This window comes from Gossypium hirsutum, chromosome A08 (assembly GCF_007990345.1).
Source record: "Gossypium hirsutum isolate 1008001.06 chromosome A08, Gossypium_hirsutum_v2.1, whole genome shotgun sequence".
NCBI classification, from domain to species: domain Eukaryota; kingdom Viridiplantae; phylum Streptophyta; class Magnoliopsida; order Malvales; family Malvaceae; genus Gossypium; species Gossypium hirsutum.
The window spans coordinates 393,951-408,435 of record NC_053431.1 but is presented as its reverse complement, the minus strand read 5'-3'; the positions used below and the strand labels follow the sequence as shown (position 1 = coordinate 408,435).

General features: G+C 28.8%; 1 protein-coding gene across 5 annotated transcripts; it reads left to right on the top strand.

Moving 5' to 3' along the window:
• The first annotated feature begins 4,445 nt into the window (after positions 1-4,445).
• Positions 4,446-9,787, top strand: LOC107953104 (aminoacylase-1). 5 transcript variants are annotated; one of them, XM_016888328.2, is made up of 5 exons: positions 4,446-5,284; positions 5,821-6,083; positions 7,120-7,257; positions 7,681-7,920; positions 8,586-8,998. In XM_016888328.2, exons 1-5 carry the CDS (start codon positions 5,098-5,100, stop codon positions 8,697-8,699), a joined length of 942 nt encoding a protein of 313 aa, XP_016743817.1. In that variant the 5' UTR covers positions 4,446-5,097; the 3' UTR covers positions 8,700-8,998. The 5 variants fall into 5 exon arrangements, with proteins under 5 accessions (XP_016743817.1, XP_040931420.1, XP_040931419.1 ...); XM_041075486.1 differs by lacking the exon at positions 8,586-8,998 and adding an exon at positions 9,679-9,787 and having other exon boundaries at positions 4,471-5,284; XM_041075485.1 differs by lacking the exon at positions 8,586-8,998 and adding an exon at positions 9,673-9,787 and having other exon boundaries at positions 4,471-5,284.
• The last annotated feature ends 4,698 nt before the right edge of the window (positions 9,788-14,485 follow it).

The following is a 14,485-nucleotide window of genomic DNA, read 5'->3' as shown; positions in this document are numbered from 1 at the left end:
GATTTTAATATTGTTATTTTGCATATTGAAATTTTCATTATATGAAAAAAAGTTACGGGAGTATTTGGTAAATAGAGTTTTGAATTTTTTTAGTTAATTTGAGCATAATCTCTCCAAAACAAAAAACATATCGATAGACAATATATTTCACATTTGATTGAGAATTAGATATGTAGTATGACATATCTGACTATACTTGCTCAATAATTACTTTCTTCTTCACATATTAAGAACATAACATAATTATAACTAAGAATAATAAAATGTGTCATGCCATTATTTGTCATTCTATATATATTGATTTCAACTATTAGTTAAGTTTTACCAGACACTTTTAAACAGACAGTTTATAGAATCAATTGGTCTAAGTCATTTTATACAAATCATTTTTCTCATTTGGGTTTTAATTTTTTATACTATTTTAGTCCCTCACATTATGAAAAGTTCACCAATTTAACCATTTGAATGTTAAAAAATCCGATTAAATATCTAACATACTATAAAATGTCACATCATTATGACTAAATTTGAAATAATAAAAAAACATTCATCTAAATTCGAACTAAGTTGAACCAAACTGAGTAGTAAAAAATGAGCTCAAGACATGAAATTTCAAACCCTCAAAATATCTAACCTCAAATTAAGACAGTCCAAAGCCTTTTTATCCATTATTAATAAGATATATATGTTTAGACTCCATAGCATTTAGGGCAGTTGGGCAGTTGGGCAGCATTACCTAATTTCCTGGCCCATTCAATCTGCTGTACCACTGCTACCAATAACTAGAAATTTACAAAAGCTTAATATTATTTAAAATTATAAAATATTTAATATCAATAAATATTTTGTTTAAATAAAGTTAGACCAAAAATAAACTTTTCATTAACACCATTGAATTTTCTCGTTGAAACAAATGCTAGATAATATTTAATATTACATTATCATATTTATTTTATATATAATATTTAAAATTACCTATAATATTTTCTCAACTCATAAATAGGAGGATAATAGGTCTCAACGCGCTTAAACCCACGTCTTTCTGTATTAATAACGATACTCATGTCAATAGAGTTAAATACTATATTTATCTTTATTATCCAAATAACAATGATTAAATCGATCCATGATTAAAATTAAGTGCAAGGAAAATAAGATTATCTTATTGGAAACTCAAAACTTTCGAAATTTTCAATTGATTTCAACTATAGAAACTAAAATCGTTTACTAATTTAATACGAATTGACGCGAAAAAGTGACCTAAATGCTTTGTTTCTATCTTTAGTCGGAATTTTCCATGGAGCAAATGGGATATCCAGCCAAACCTAAAACTAAAACCTATATACCTGCCTTATAGGATAAGGCAACTCGAACTCCTGCTTATATTTTGTTATATCAACATATCATATCCCCTTTTTGTCACCAATTATAAGTTGAAAGGATGATATAAGTTTGGTTGTTGAATTTGGTAATTAGGTTTATTTTTATATTTATATATTTTTTTAATTTGGTATCTAAATTTAGCAATCAGATTCATTTTGATCTTTGAACTTTGATTCTATCCAAATTAGATGAGACTAATGTTCTTAAAATAGGACTAGATTGGTCGGTCGAACCGATTGGATTGAGAATCAATCGATATACTGATCTAAGCAAAGAGATTGAATTGACTGAATGAGAAACTCGAAACTGATAAAAATTAGAATATGAGATAAAAACCAGTAGTTGAACTGGTTTAATATCTTTTATTTTTAAAAATTTTCATGAAATTAACCGATCAAACCGACTGAATCGGAAACCAGTGGTTTGACCAATTTAACCACCAGTCTAATTTTTAGAATTATGTATGTAACACTCTAATATTGTATAAGGTTATCCCCTGGAATTTTATATACATTTTTTAATTTTGAAGTGATGATATGGCACTTTGACAAATTTTTATATTTTTTCAAATTCAAAAATAAAAAATATATTAATAAAAATTCTAAGTACAAATATAGAAAAAAATTATATTATCTCTAAATAATAATAATAATAATAGTAATAATAAAAGAAGGTCGTCGGGAGAGTGTCATTTTCATTCATTTGGTAAGCAACAAGTATTGGGGATAAGGATATAGATATAGACGATGCTACTTAAGTAGACTGGCCACAATTATGGAACAAAACACCTATTTTCTAATCTCTAAGTTTGTATATATATATTTAGTCCCTGTATCTAGAACTCGGGTTTTTACGATCTAGCCAATATGATATCAATTTTGAATAGATTTATTCATGAGTTGAGTTATCCGTTTTGAGTCTGTATGAATTTTAAAATAATTTAAGAAAAATATTAAGCTCGAAAAATACGCTTGAGTAAAAAAATTAGGTCAATATAAAATATGAATCAAGCTCAAGCTCAAATATTCAAGGCTTGAGCTTAACCCGTTTTTACATGTATATATTATATAATTTATATCACAAAATTTATAGTAATATATAATCCTATAATGCAAATATTAAAAATTGCTAAGATTTCTATATTTAAATTTCTAATAAATGATCTATTAAATATTAAAAATATAAATATCTTTTTTAATTAAAAAAATATATGGGCAAATCTAAAATGAGTTTGTGTTGTATTTACAAATATGGACAATGTCGAGTAAATTTTTAGGCTCATATTTTCAACCGAAATAGACTTAAGCAAATATAAAATGTGTTAATATCATGTTTAAATTTGACTTATAAACACGTGTTAAAGTTGGTATATGTTTCAATTATCATAGGTTTCAACCTATAATCATGAGCTACCATAACAATAATTATAATAAAATAGAACTTTTTAAATTTAATATTGTTAAGTTTCACGAATTCCTGCGGTAAAATTAGTAAAAATTTCAGGGGTCAAAATTAAATTATAATTTTTATGATAATAGAAATATAATTTTAGTATTTTAGTAGTTTATATCTTTATAATTTTTAAATGATTAAATTAAAATTTCATCACTTTTAAATGAGCCAAAGTACAATTTTATTTTTATTAATTTAAAATTTTAAAATTTTAAAATGCCAAAATAAAAATATTTCCATTTCAGAGATCTCCCCCGATGAATCCATTAAATTATATTAAAATTAATTTATCCAATAAATTAAAATTTTAATGTTTATATATATATTATTTTATAGCAGAAAACATTTTTTTTACTTCAAAAATTATGTCAGATATAATTTTAATTTGCTTGAGCTTAAAGAAAAATTAGTTTACTCATAAAAGCAAAGTGCTGAACAAAACCCATATATAGAGGAAAAGATAAGAGATATTTTCATGTGCCGATCCACCCCCCACTTATTTGCTGCTTTTAATGCTTATGGTTAAGCCACGTGAAAGGTACAATTTAATTTAGTTTTATTATTATTATTTAGCTATATCCATAATCACAAGTGATAATTTTCAAATTTATATATTATTAGAGATTATGTGACTCGAAAATTTTCATTTGTTGAATAAATAAATATAGTGACAAAATAAAAGAGATGTGTGGAGCGAGAGGCCGACCTCGTAGACCCAATATCGCACAAGTTTAGTATGTATAGAATTATACTTATACTTTTTGACTTTAACTAGAATAGGGTTGAAAAACCCTTAAATAGGTATAGTTGACACTCTTTTTGTATCATTTATTTTTCAACATTAGTGAATTTATTCTCCTCTGCTCGTTATTTTTTCTCGAAAGAGCTTCCACGTAAAAATCTGTATGTTTTTATTTTTATTTTCTTATTGTTTTTCGATTGTTCTATCGCCATTATCGATGTTTATTATAATATATATATAACTTAGATTCAATGTATAATATTGTACATGAACTTTAATTTTATATGATTTTATATATAAAATTTTAATTTGATTTAATTTCCACAAATCACTAACAACTTTATCGAATTATCATTATTTTATGTTTATATATTACATTTACAAATAATTATACTAATCTAATATGAAAATAAACGTATGTAGTCATTTATTCAAATATATACAATTGCACTAAATCAAAGTCCATATATCAAATTGCACATTAGACCAAAATTTATGTATAAATGTAATATTTATCCTTAATTATAAACGATACACATTTAAATAACCATGATAAGAATTTATTATTATAAAACACAAAAAACTTATTTCAATAAACTTATAATTGAAATAATATCTCGATAAGATCCGCTCATGGAATAAAAGTGAATATTTATATTGAGTTCGTAGCTTTTTCTATAATTTAAGATTTTAAAGAGGATTTTTAAAATTTTGAACCAATTTAATTAAAACTTTTACACTATGTTTGGTTTGGTGTATTGGCTATGCCAATACACCCCTAATCGGTGGGCCCCACCTAATCCGGCTATATTCCGTTGTTTGGTTTGATGAATTACTAATACGTTTGTAATCCATTACCTTCCTAATCGGTGAAAACCACCGATTTCTATTCCCCCTCTTTTGTCCAGATTAGCTACCGCTTCAGCAAACCTCCCTGTTTTACCCTCCCCCGATCCCCTTTGTTTCTCTTCTGTTCCTTCTAGCTTCATCCGCTTCTGGGTCTCCAGGTTACTGCAACTGTATAAGAGAAAGGCCTTTGTCTTCTAATTTCCTCATTCCGCACTTCGGTTCTCTCTCTTTGCGGCATCTATCATAGGTATGGCGACAGCCATTGCAGCCCCTGCCAACGCGTCATTGTTCATCTTCTACTCTTTTCTTCACTTCTAAGCTTCACAAATCCAACACCATCCCCGACCCAAGATGAACAATTCCAAATCATATCAAGGTTCCAAGAATACCTCCGAATCAACACATCCCAACCATCCCCGAACTATAAAAAATCGACCCAATTCATCCTATCCTTAGCCGAATCCCTTTCTTTAGAAACCCAAGTCATAGAGTTCGTCCAAGGAAAGCCGCTCGTTATCCTCAAATGGCCAGGCTCCGACCTTTTCCTTCCTTCTATCTTACTCAACTCCCACACCGATGTCGTCCCTTCTGAGCGTTCGAAGTGGGATTATCATCCTTTCGGTGCCCACATCGATGAAAATGGTAATATATTCGCTAGAGGCTCCCAGGATATGAAGTGCGTGGGCATGCAGTATATGGAGGCTGTTCGTAGGTTGAAGGCTTCTGGGTTTCAGCCAAAACGGTCACTTTACTTGTCGTTTGTCCCTGATGAAGAGATTGGTGGCCATGACGGTCTTGAGAAGTTGGCTCAATCCGATGTTTTCAAGAATATGAATGTTGATATTGTGCTTGATGAAGGTGAACCAGATTTTACTTTTTAAAATTTATTAAAAAAATTGTAAAACCATGTTTTGAAATGGCTGATATAGTTAATAGTTAATAGATTGGTGGGCAATGCTTCTTGTTCGTTATTGAGCTTGCCGGTGAGGACCTGAATTTGTAAGTACAATAGTTGGGACTTGGGTATTTGTAGATATTTATTTAATTTTTTTCAGATAATATTTGTATTTGGGTACTTTAGTAAGTGGATTCGGAATGGATGTGGATATTAATGTTCCTATATCCATTATCTGAATCTGTTTTGGGGAATAAGGGATTTGGATATCCAAACTATTTAAAAAATTTTATTTTAAACAAGTATTTGGACTTACTAAATACTGATCTTAGCGGATTTGGATATCTTAGTTATATTTGGATTTGCTGCGGATAGTAAACAGATTTAGATTTTAAAGCAAATTTGCGGGTTTGAATTTTATTGACATTGCAGATATCTGATCCGCTAGTTGGCCGTATATCTGTTAGTGATGATAACATAATGTTGTTTTGAGGAACAGGGTTGGCTTCACCCAATGAGAATTACAGGTTATTCTATGGAGAGAGGATGCCGTGGTGGCTGGTGATAAAGGCTACTGGAGCTCCTGGACATGGGGCGAAGCTTTACGACAACAGTGCAATTGAGAACCTTTTCAAGAGCATTGAGAGTATCAGGAGGTTCAGGGCTTCGCAGTTTGATTTGGTCAAAGCTGGTTTGAAGGGTGAAGGAGAAGTCATTTCGGTTAACATGGCCTTTCTGAAGGCTGGCACGCCTTCTCCCACAGTAAGTCTCTGTAAATTTAGATAATTAGTTGCTAAAATCTTTACTTGTTAAAGTCCTTGTAGTTAGTTTACATGCATTGCTATTAGTTATGATTTCACTAGATATTTTCTTAATAGTATAGCTTCAGATATTTATCATAAAAGCACAGAAGATAACCAAATTTTTGCTCATGTCTCAGGAGCAGTCTATAACCATACTTGTCACTTGGCTTTGACGCACTAGAACTTTAAGAGCCCTAATGAGCTTATACCGATTCCTTTCCTCAAACACTTTGGAAAATTAAAGAAATAGATAATCTTTCTTTTAAAAAACAAAATGTTAGTGTATGAATCTTTATACAAGACATGAGGAGCATATACTCTTTGACAAGTAATATGAAGCATCTCATGAGGCTTTTACTGGATATGAAATGTTAGTCATGCACATTGATGGAATAGAAATAATTTCTTACTGACTCAATAGTGGATTTTCTTGTGTCAATTTGATGTCTTTAACAGTAATTATTAAGTATTAAACAGTAAACTCAATAGAGTGCCATGTTATCAAACTTTTACATTTTTCAAGTTCAAAGATCAAAATGGATCTAGTTGTCAAGTTCAGGTAAGTTCAGGTACCAAAGTGGATAAAAAAAAGTGAGGTTCCAAAATGGACCTAGTTGCCAAGTTCAGGGATCAAAAATTGCATTAACCCTAATAAATATGTTAAGTATATATGAACATGGAAAGCTGTGGCTTGATTGCATTGTTTCATTGAAGATGGAAAACAATGTGCATTAATCTATGTTCCATAGTTCCTTAAAGCACTCGGTTGCTAGAGGAACTAAAGGACTAAGCTTTCTGTGCTAAAAATGCTGGACCATTTAATGCATGGTCAGTTAGGCCTTTTAGCCTACCTTTCTCCTTTCCGTTACTGCACACATTCATTCTGCTGGTCTATCATCAATTTTGTTGCCATTTTGCATTCATGGAAAAAAAGATAGTTATATATGTAATATCTATCTCAAACATACGTGGGTTCTTTTATATTTTTCTGCCAGGGTTTTGTTATGAATTTGCAGCCGTCTGAAGCAGAAACTGGTTTTGATATTCGAATACCACCAACAGTTAATGCAGAATTCTTGGAGAAACGGATAGCTGAGGAATGGGCACCTGCTTCTCGAAACATGTCATTTGAGGTAGAGCAAGTGAAACACTTCTCTCTTAGAAAAAATGGCATCCTGTAAGAATAAAAGGGTGGTGTACTATGTTTTTGGGATCTATTAGTACAAAATTTCATGGCATCCTGCAATATATTTCTTGAAATCAGTATGATTATGTCCTGTGGTTTGTTCAATATTTTGTTCTGCTCATACTGTCAGTTATATGACCGTACACGCATCCCCTCTCCCGCTTTTTGAAGATAGTGACACTCGTCAACTTGTATCGATTTGATATCATCTGAGTCACTGTCTAAATACAAGATCAGTGCATTCCAGTGGAAACAAAGGCGATAAATATTAGTAAAAGAAAAAAGCTGCCCACTTGTATGAGTTTCTCATGGTGTGTTGCTGTTTGTGTGATACCGAATTGCTTCCTGAACTAATTATTTCTGTCTGCAGTTTAAGCAAAAGGGTTCTACGCAAGATTACCGGGGAAGGCCACTCATAACTGCTACTGACAGGTCGAATCCATGGTGGGCTTTGTTGGTAGAAGCTATCAAGAAAGCTAATGGAAAGATTGGGAAGCCAGAGATTTTTCCCGCTGCTACAGATTCTCTTTATTTTCGGCAACAGGGCCTGCGAGCTATTGGTTTTTCACCTATGGCTAACACTCCTGTTTTGCTTCATGACCATAATGAGGTACATCTTGTATTATTATCGTTATATGTTAATGTGCATGCTTGCATATTTATGCACACTCACACAAAGTACTGTTAACCCCAATTAGGCGCCTCTTGCATTAGTATTGTCATGTTTATGCTTGCATCTTGTATTACAAGTGCAGATAGCCGAAACCTATAGTACTCTTTAACCACAAAGGACTCGTCATTGAGGATTCAAGAAGTTACAATTTTTTGTCATATGCACATTTGGATCCCATCTCTTGCAACTTGCAAGTGGTATATATGATGGAAAATGGATTATGAGCATTTATACACTTTTTCCTCTGATATAGAGTAGAGTATAGAATCAATACACATTATGACCATGTTGCTTGGACTCTTCATTTGTTTTTTGAAATTCCCATGTCTAACACATGGATATGGGGATATAACTTCCAAGGATCCTCCAAATACATGACAAAACATAAAAAGGACTAACCTTGCTCATGTTGGATACATAACCATATCCGACACTCAAACCCGAGTCCAAGTAACTTAGCATTTTAATGAAGGTTGACAGAGATGATCTACCGTGTGAATACAAGTATGTGATACAAGAAGAACTAGAACTCCCTTCAGTTAACATTCACTGCCAAAATGTGATCTGAGTATCTAATTGTTGTCTTTTCTACCTTACTGCAGTTTCTAAACCAAGCTGAGTACTTGAAAGGAATCGACGTATACGAGTCCATTATTAAAGCATATACATCATATATCCCACCTGGAAGATATAGCCTTTCGAGAGACGAGTTGTAAAAGGGTTAGCACGGTTGGGTACCTTCTTTGTTGTAGCGTTTTCATTTTTCATAGTTCCTTGTCAAAGTTCTACTTGGTGGTTGAATAATGGAGTTTGAGATGAAATGACTCCTTTAAACATTATAGTGCTTTAAACTGATGATTTCTTCAGGGATGGATGGGTCCTAATTATTCAATCTAGGCTTTTATATGTATATTATTTTTGCATGACCTCTATATGCACCTGAACGATGTATATGTACCTGAACGATAATATTTTATATGATATTGATAATATTAAGAAGTCCTAATTGCAATGACCTCTATATGCCTTAAGAGTGTGATTTTTCATTTGAGAAAATGGTTATGCTGTGTTTATTTTACTTCATTTCTATCTTTTAATGAGAAAGAAGGGGCCCTTGTTTTCAATGTTGAGTGTTGAAATATAAGTCCAATTAGCATGGTTTTAAGTCCTAAGGTAGTCACATTGAGTTATTCTTAATGTTTAGCATGATCTTCATGTTTTGGCATCTGTTGGGGTATGCTTGATTGATTTCCCTTGATATATGATATTGATTGACTTTACATTGGGTTTTATTATGAATTAGGGATACACTAGTTTACATGTAGAGAATGCTGTCTTTGCTTTGTGTGACTGTTTTATCTGTCACGTTTTTACTGTTAGTGCATCTAGTTTCCAAGCATATAATAACTTAAAGCATTATTTAGTATTTAGTTATTTGTAAGCTGTCTTTAATTATCTGTTAGTGAAGTAAGTACTCACTTTTTGCTTCATTGACCAAGCTTTAACTGACCTATATCAAGTTGCGTTATGTTTCTTGAGGATTACTTCTTAGCTTTCTTTCCCGGTAAAACTTGCTAAATGATTGGCAATAGGGATTTCCTTTAACCGTCCAACCATTTTTTGATCGGCTAGTTGTTGTAATTACAACTTTCTTTTGGATTTTACAAGTTCCCTACTATCTTGATGAAGCTACAGGATGGGGTTTGGAAGTATCTGAGCTTAAGAAACAACTGCAGGAAGCCAAGTCTAATGGCATCACTATTAGGGCCTTGGTTGTAATAAATCCAGGCAACCCAACAGGACAGGTATCAATGAAATGCTTTCAGAAAAGTATATTATAAATGAAAAAGGTTCATGCAATTTCATTTTTCTATTTTTCATTTACGGAATGTGAATGAGCTTATACAAAGTTTGGAATTTTGACACAGAATATAAACTCTTTTACTGTCTCCAGGGTATTATGGAGAGTGTGGAAAAAGGGGAGGTTACATGGAGGTTACTGGGTTTGGTGCTGATGTGAGGGAGCATATATACAAATTAGCATCTGTGAATGTGTGTTCTAACATCACTGGTCAAATTCTTGCTAGTCTTGTAATGAGTCCACCTAAGGTTATATCTTTTGCCATTTAAAGCCAGTTATCTGTTTGTATTCAAATGACATTGGATGTATGACATAGGACTAAATAGATTTTGAGCTTTGACAAGCTGCTTATAAGCATTGTTTCTTATAGAAGAAACACATTATTGGAGAAAGCTTTTGAATCTCCCAACTATTGGATTTGGGTTTCTTTTTGACAATTTGTTTATTGTGCTTTTGTTTAGATGATGAGAAAGGAAAGTCAAGAATTATATTTACTCGTTAAGTTAAATGAAGATATTTGTAATTTAAAAAAATAAAAATTCAATATAAATTTAAAATAAGAGTTTAACTAAAAAATAAGAGTTAGTGGCAAAAATTAATAAAATTTAAATTTTAGTGGTAAAATTCAATAACATAAAAATTAAGTTACAAATTTACTCATATTTTTTTAAAAAATAACGGCAAATATAAATAAAAATAAAGTACAGTGACAAATTTCAATATTTATCTATAGTATGATGATAATTTCGCACTTTAATACTTTTTAAGAAAACAATATTTGAATTTTTTAGAATGGTACGGTAAAAAAAAATTTAAAACATAATTATTGTGCCAGCTATTTTAAAATTTTTACCAAACACAATTTTTAAAATTTTTAGATAATTTGGTAAGAAATTAACTGTATTCCAATTATTAAATAATATGGTAATTTAAAATAATTTTAGTACAAGATCATATATATCTAATATAATTAATCGTCATTAATTTGAATTTATATTAAATAAGTAATTGAAAATATATATTTTATTAAATTATATTTAATAATAATTATGTTAAATTATATTTCATAGTATTATATATTATGATTTTAGAAAATTCATATAAGAATATTTAATATTAAGAATTTTATTAAATTATATATTTTAATTAAAATATATTTAATAGTAATTATGTTAATTTATATTTTACAGTATCATATATTATGATTTCAGTAAATTAATATAAGAATATTAATTATTAAGAATTTTATTAAATTATATATTTTAATTAAAATATATTTAATAAAAATTATGTTTAAATATGATTAAATTATTTATTATTGATAATAATAATCTTATTATAATTTAAATAACAATAACAATAATCATTTACCAAAACAAATTTATGCTAAGGGTATTCTAGTCATTTTAATTTTTTCCATTATGCTATTACACCTCTATTACATTCAACCAAACACAAGATTACTATTACGCCTCTATTCCATTACATTCAACCAAACAGTTGATTTGCTATTACACCTCTAATCCAATACACCTTTAATCCAATACACCTCTAATCCAATACACCTCTAATCCAATACAGCGAACCAAACGCACCCTTAGAAGTTTTGAAAGTTTAACGGAAATCCACGAAAATTTTAAAGGGGTCTAAAGCTTAATGAAAATTTTCAAAAAGTTCAAATTCACCTTATCGTTAAACTATTATCTCGTATCTCTAACACTTATCTAACAAAACATTATAATAACAACAATAATTATTTTAACAGTATTTCATAAAAAAAATATTATAACGGTAAAAGTGCCATAGAGGTCCTATACTAATAATCATATTGCATTTTATCTTTTACTCGAAAAAATAAGAAAATTAGTTCATATTCATTAAATTAAAGAGCAAATTGATTATTTATATTAAAATTTTAATCCATTTTTACTATTAGAAACTGGTGTGATTTATAAAATAACTAAATAGTTAAACATGACATGTCATGGGTACATTATGCTGACGTATAAGGGCTAGGTTTTAATGTGTAATGACTAATTTACCTTTTTTAGCAAAAAAGACAAAATATAATTCGACTATTGATACTAAAGTTTCTATAATACTCGGAATATATATATAGGGAGAATTAATGTAATTTTGTTTTGAATTAAGCAATAATAATTCATTAATTGTATTTATTGTTTTAATTTTAATTTTAATCAACGTCTTATTAAAAAAAAACAAAATCCTAATCAATGACTATAAAATATTATTTTTATTTTTATTAAGAAATCTATTTTTTTAATATAAACCACATCTTTTAAAACTTTATATTATATTATTAAATTTTTAGTGTTAACATGTATATCAATCGATAAAAGTATTATGAAAGTTTTTTTTTATTAAGATTTAAATCGTATTTTACCTTGTTTATTAAAAAAAACAACGTCAAATTAAGGAAAAAAAATGATTCTTTTTATTAAATTTTTTATCTATTTCTATTATTAAAAATTAATATGATCGACAAAATAACTAGATATTTACACATAGTGTGCAGTACATACTTCAAGTTAACATACAACTACAGCTCTTTAATGGTAAAATTTGATAAAAATTTTAACAGAATGATATTTACTCTTTAATTTAATATATAAAAATTAATTTACCTATTTTTAATAGAAAATTAAAATGCAATACTTTTATGATAATTTTACCCTTTATTTATTTAAAAGTCATTAGCCGAAACATTTGAGTCTTCACTTCACGCCTTGCTTTTTTCAAAACGATGACCCCACTTCGGTTTTTCATAATCTTTTTGACTAAATCTTTGGATTTGATTTTTTGATGATTTCTGTCTATGCATAAATTGCGGCCCTTAAATTTAAATAATTACTACTCTAAAAAAATAAATAATTTTTAATTTTTTTATTATGTTTAAGTTCGATGACATTCTAATAGAGATTTAATTGTATGAATTCAATAATTATGTAAGCGTGATTGGAGAATACTCTTTAAACAAATACCCAAAGAAGGGAACTCAACTGTTAATATTTTAGCTGGTTTGATGAAAGGTTCTACAATAGGCTCGAGAATATTTCATGTTACCCCTTTACAAGTTGTTAATAAATTACGGATAGGCAGACGAATTATGCTACACAACGCATATAATACTATTAGTTATAATTGAAGCTTTTATTTATTGTTACCATTTTTTTTCAAACCTTTAAATTTTTAAAAAATATTATGTTGAAATAGTGACGATGTAAGTTGAGTTAAAGCTTGCTCAATAGATATTAGAATTTTTTTCTATAGTGTTGGTAAACCCAATGTTTAATTAGAATAATATTTTGTCTGACACACTTAAAAATATAAAAAATATTCTTATATTGTTTTTATAAAGATTTATTGAAAATATTATTTATAAAAATTAATATATTTGATATCCTCCGCTCAGTGGATGTTTCCGTCAATACAAAATGTAGATAATAATTGGATTTCATCATATTCTCGATCTTCATTTGCTAATAACTCTTTTACTCACTATAATATAGGTGAAGACAAATAAAACCTTAAAAGAAAATGACATTAATACACACATTGAAATTTTTATTAATTTCTCGTAAATTTATTTTATCTCCACACACCAATAAAAATAAGAGAAACAGGAGAACAAAATTTTCTTGCTTCATTCCTCTTACATCTAAGGTCGTTAAATTTTACCTGATAATTAATTTTACCGTTTAACTTTATTTAAAATAAACGCAATAGGACATCCTTAATAAAAACAACAACTACATTATTTGTTTTCCTGGTAATTGTCTGGGGTATTTAATATTTCCGACATTATCGTGCTATATTTTGTTGCCACGTTAGAACAGACTATTTGTTTAATCTAGACACATATTAGGTAGAGGATTCGACTGTCACCTAAGCTTTCAAAAATTTCTCCATTTTTTTTAAAAAGGGAAATATTTTAGGGAAATGGACCATTCTTTGGGCTTCCATCCTTCATAATTGGACTTTTATTAGATGGTTATTTATCGGATTATTCATAAAAATACATATTTACAATAATATAAATAATTTTTTTTAATAAAGTTGATATCCGAATGATTTGTTACATCAAGTTGTCTAGTTCAAATTTCATGTGTAAATTTTTATTTATTTTAAATAAAATATATGAAAAAAATAAAAAAAAATTCATAATAATATAAAATATGATTGAACTTGTATTTAATTAATCTATAATAATAGCTCAATCAATAATTTTAATATAATTTATACAACAAATAATCTTATTAAATACATATTTTTCTAAAAATTAATATGAAAAGATAAAAACAATCTAGAACGTAAATATATTTATTAAAAATTCGTTAAGAATAAACCATCAACTTTAAAAATTTTAAATTTATAGGTTTTTTTTTGTTTTTAGTAATTTGTAAAATATGAAATATATAAAAAAATATAAATTTAAAGAAATAAACTTTTTAAAAGAAAATCTTAAAAAGGGACGTCATTGGTGATTTATATGGTAAACTATGTTACTATTCATTAACACGTATCGCCATGAACGCATCTTCCGTTTATGACGGATCAAAGAAAAGTAAGTAACGTGTCGTATTTTGATTGGACCATGTCATCTCTGTACTTACTGAATAT

Excerpts from the sequence above, each read along its gene's own strand:
- LOC107953104 (XM_016888328.2), top strand. The coding sequence starts at position 5,098 with ATGAAGTGCGTGGGCATGCAGTATATGGAGGCTGTTCGTAGGTTGAAG. Across the intron at positions 7,258-7,680 it reads CTCGAAACATGTCATTTGAG|TTTAAGCAAAAGGGTTCTAC; the intron begins GTAGAGCAAGTG and ends TTCTGTCTGCAG. Across the intron at positions 7,921-8,585 it reads TGCTTCATGACCATAATGAG|TTTCTAAACCAAGCTGAGTA; the intron begins GTACATCTTGTA and ends ACCTTACTGCAG.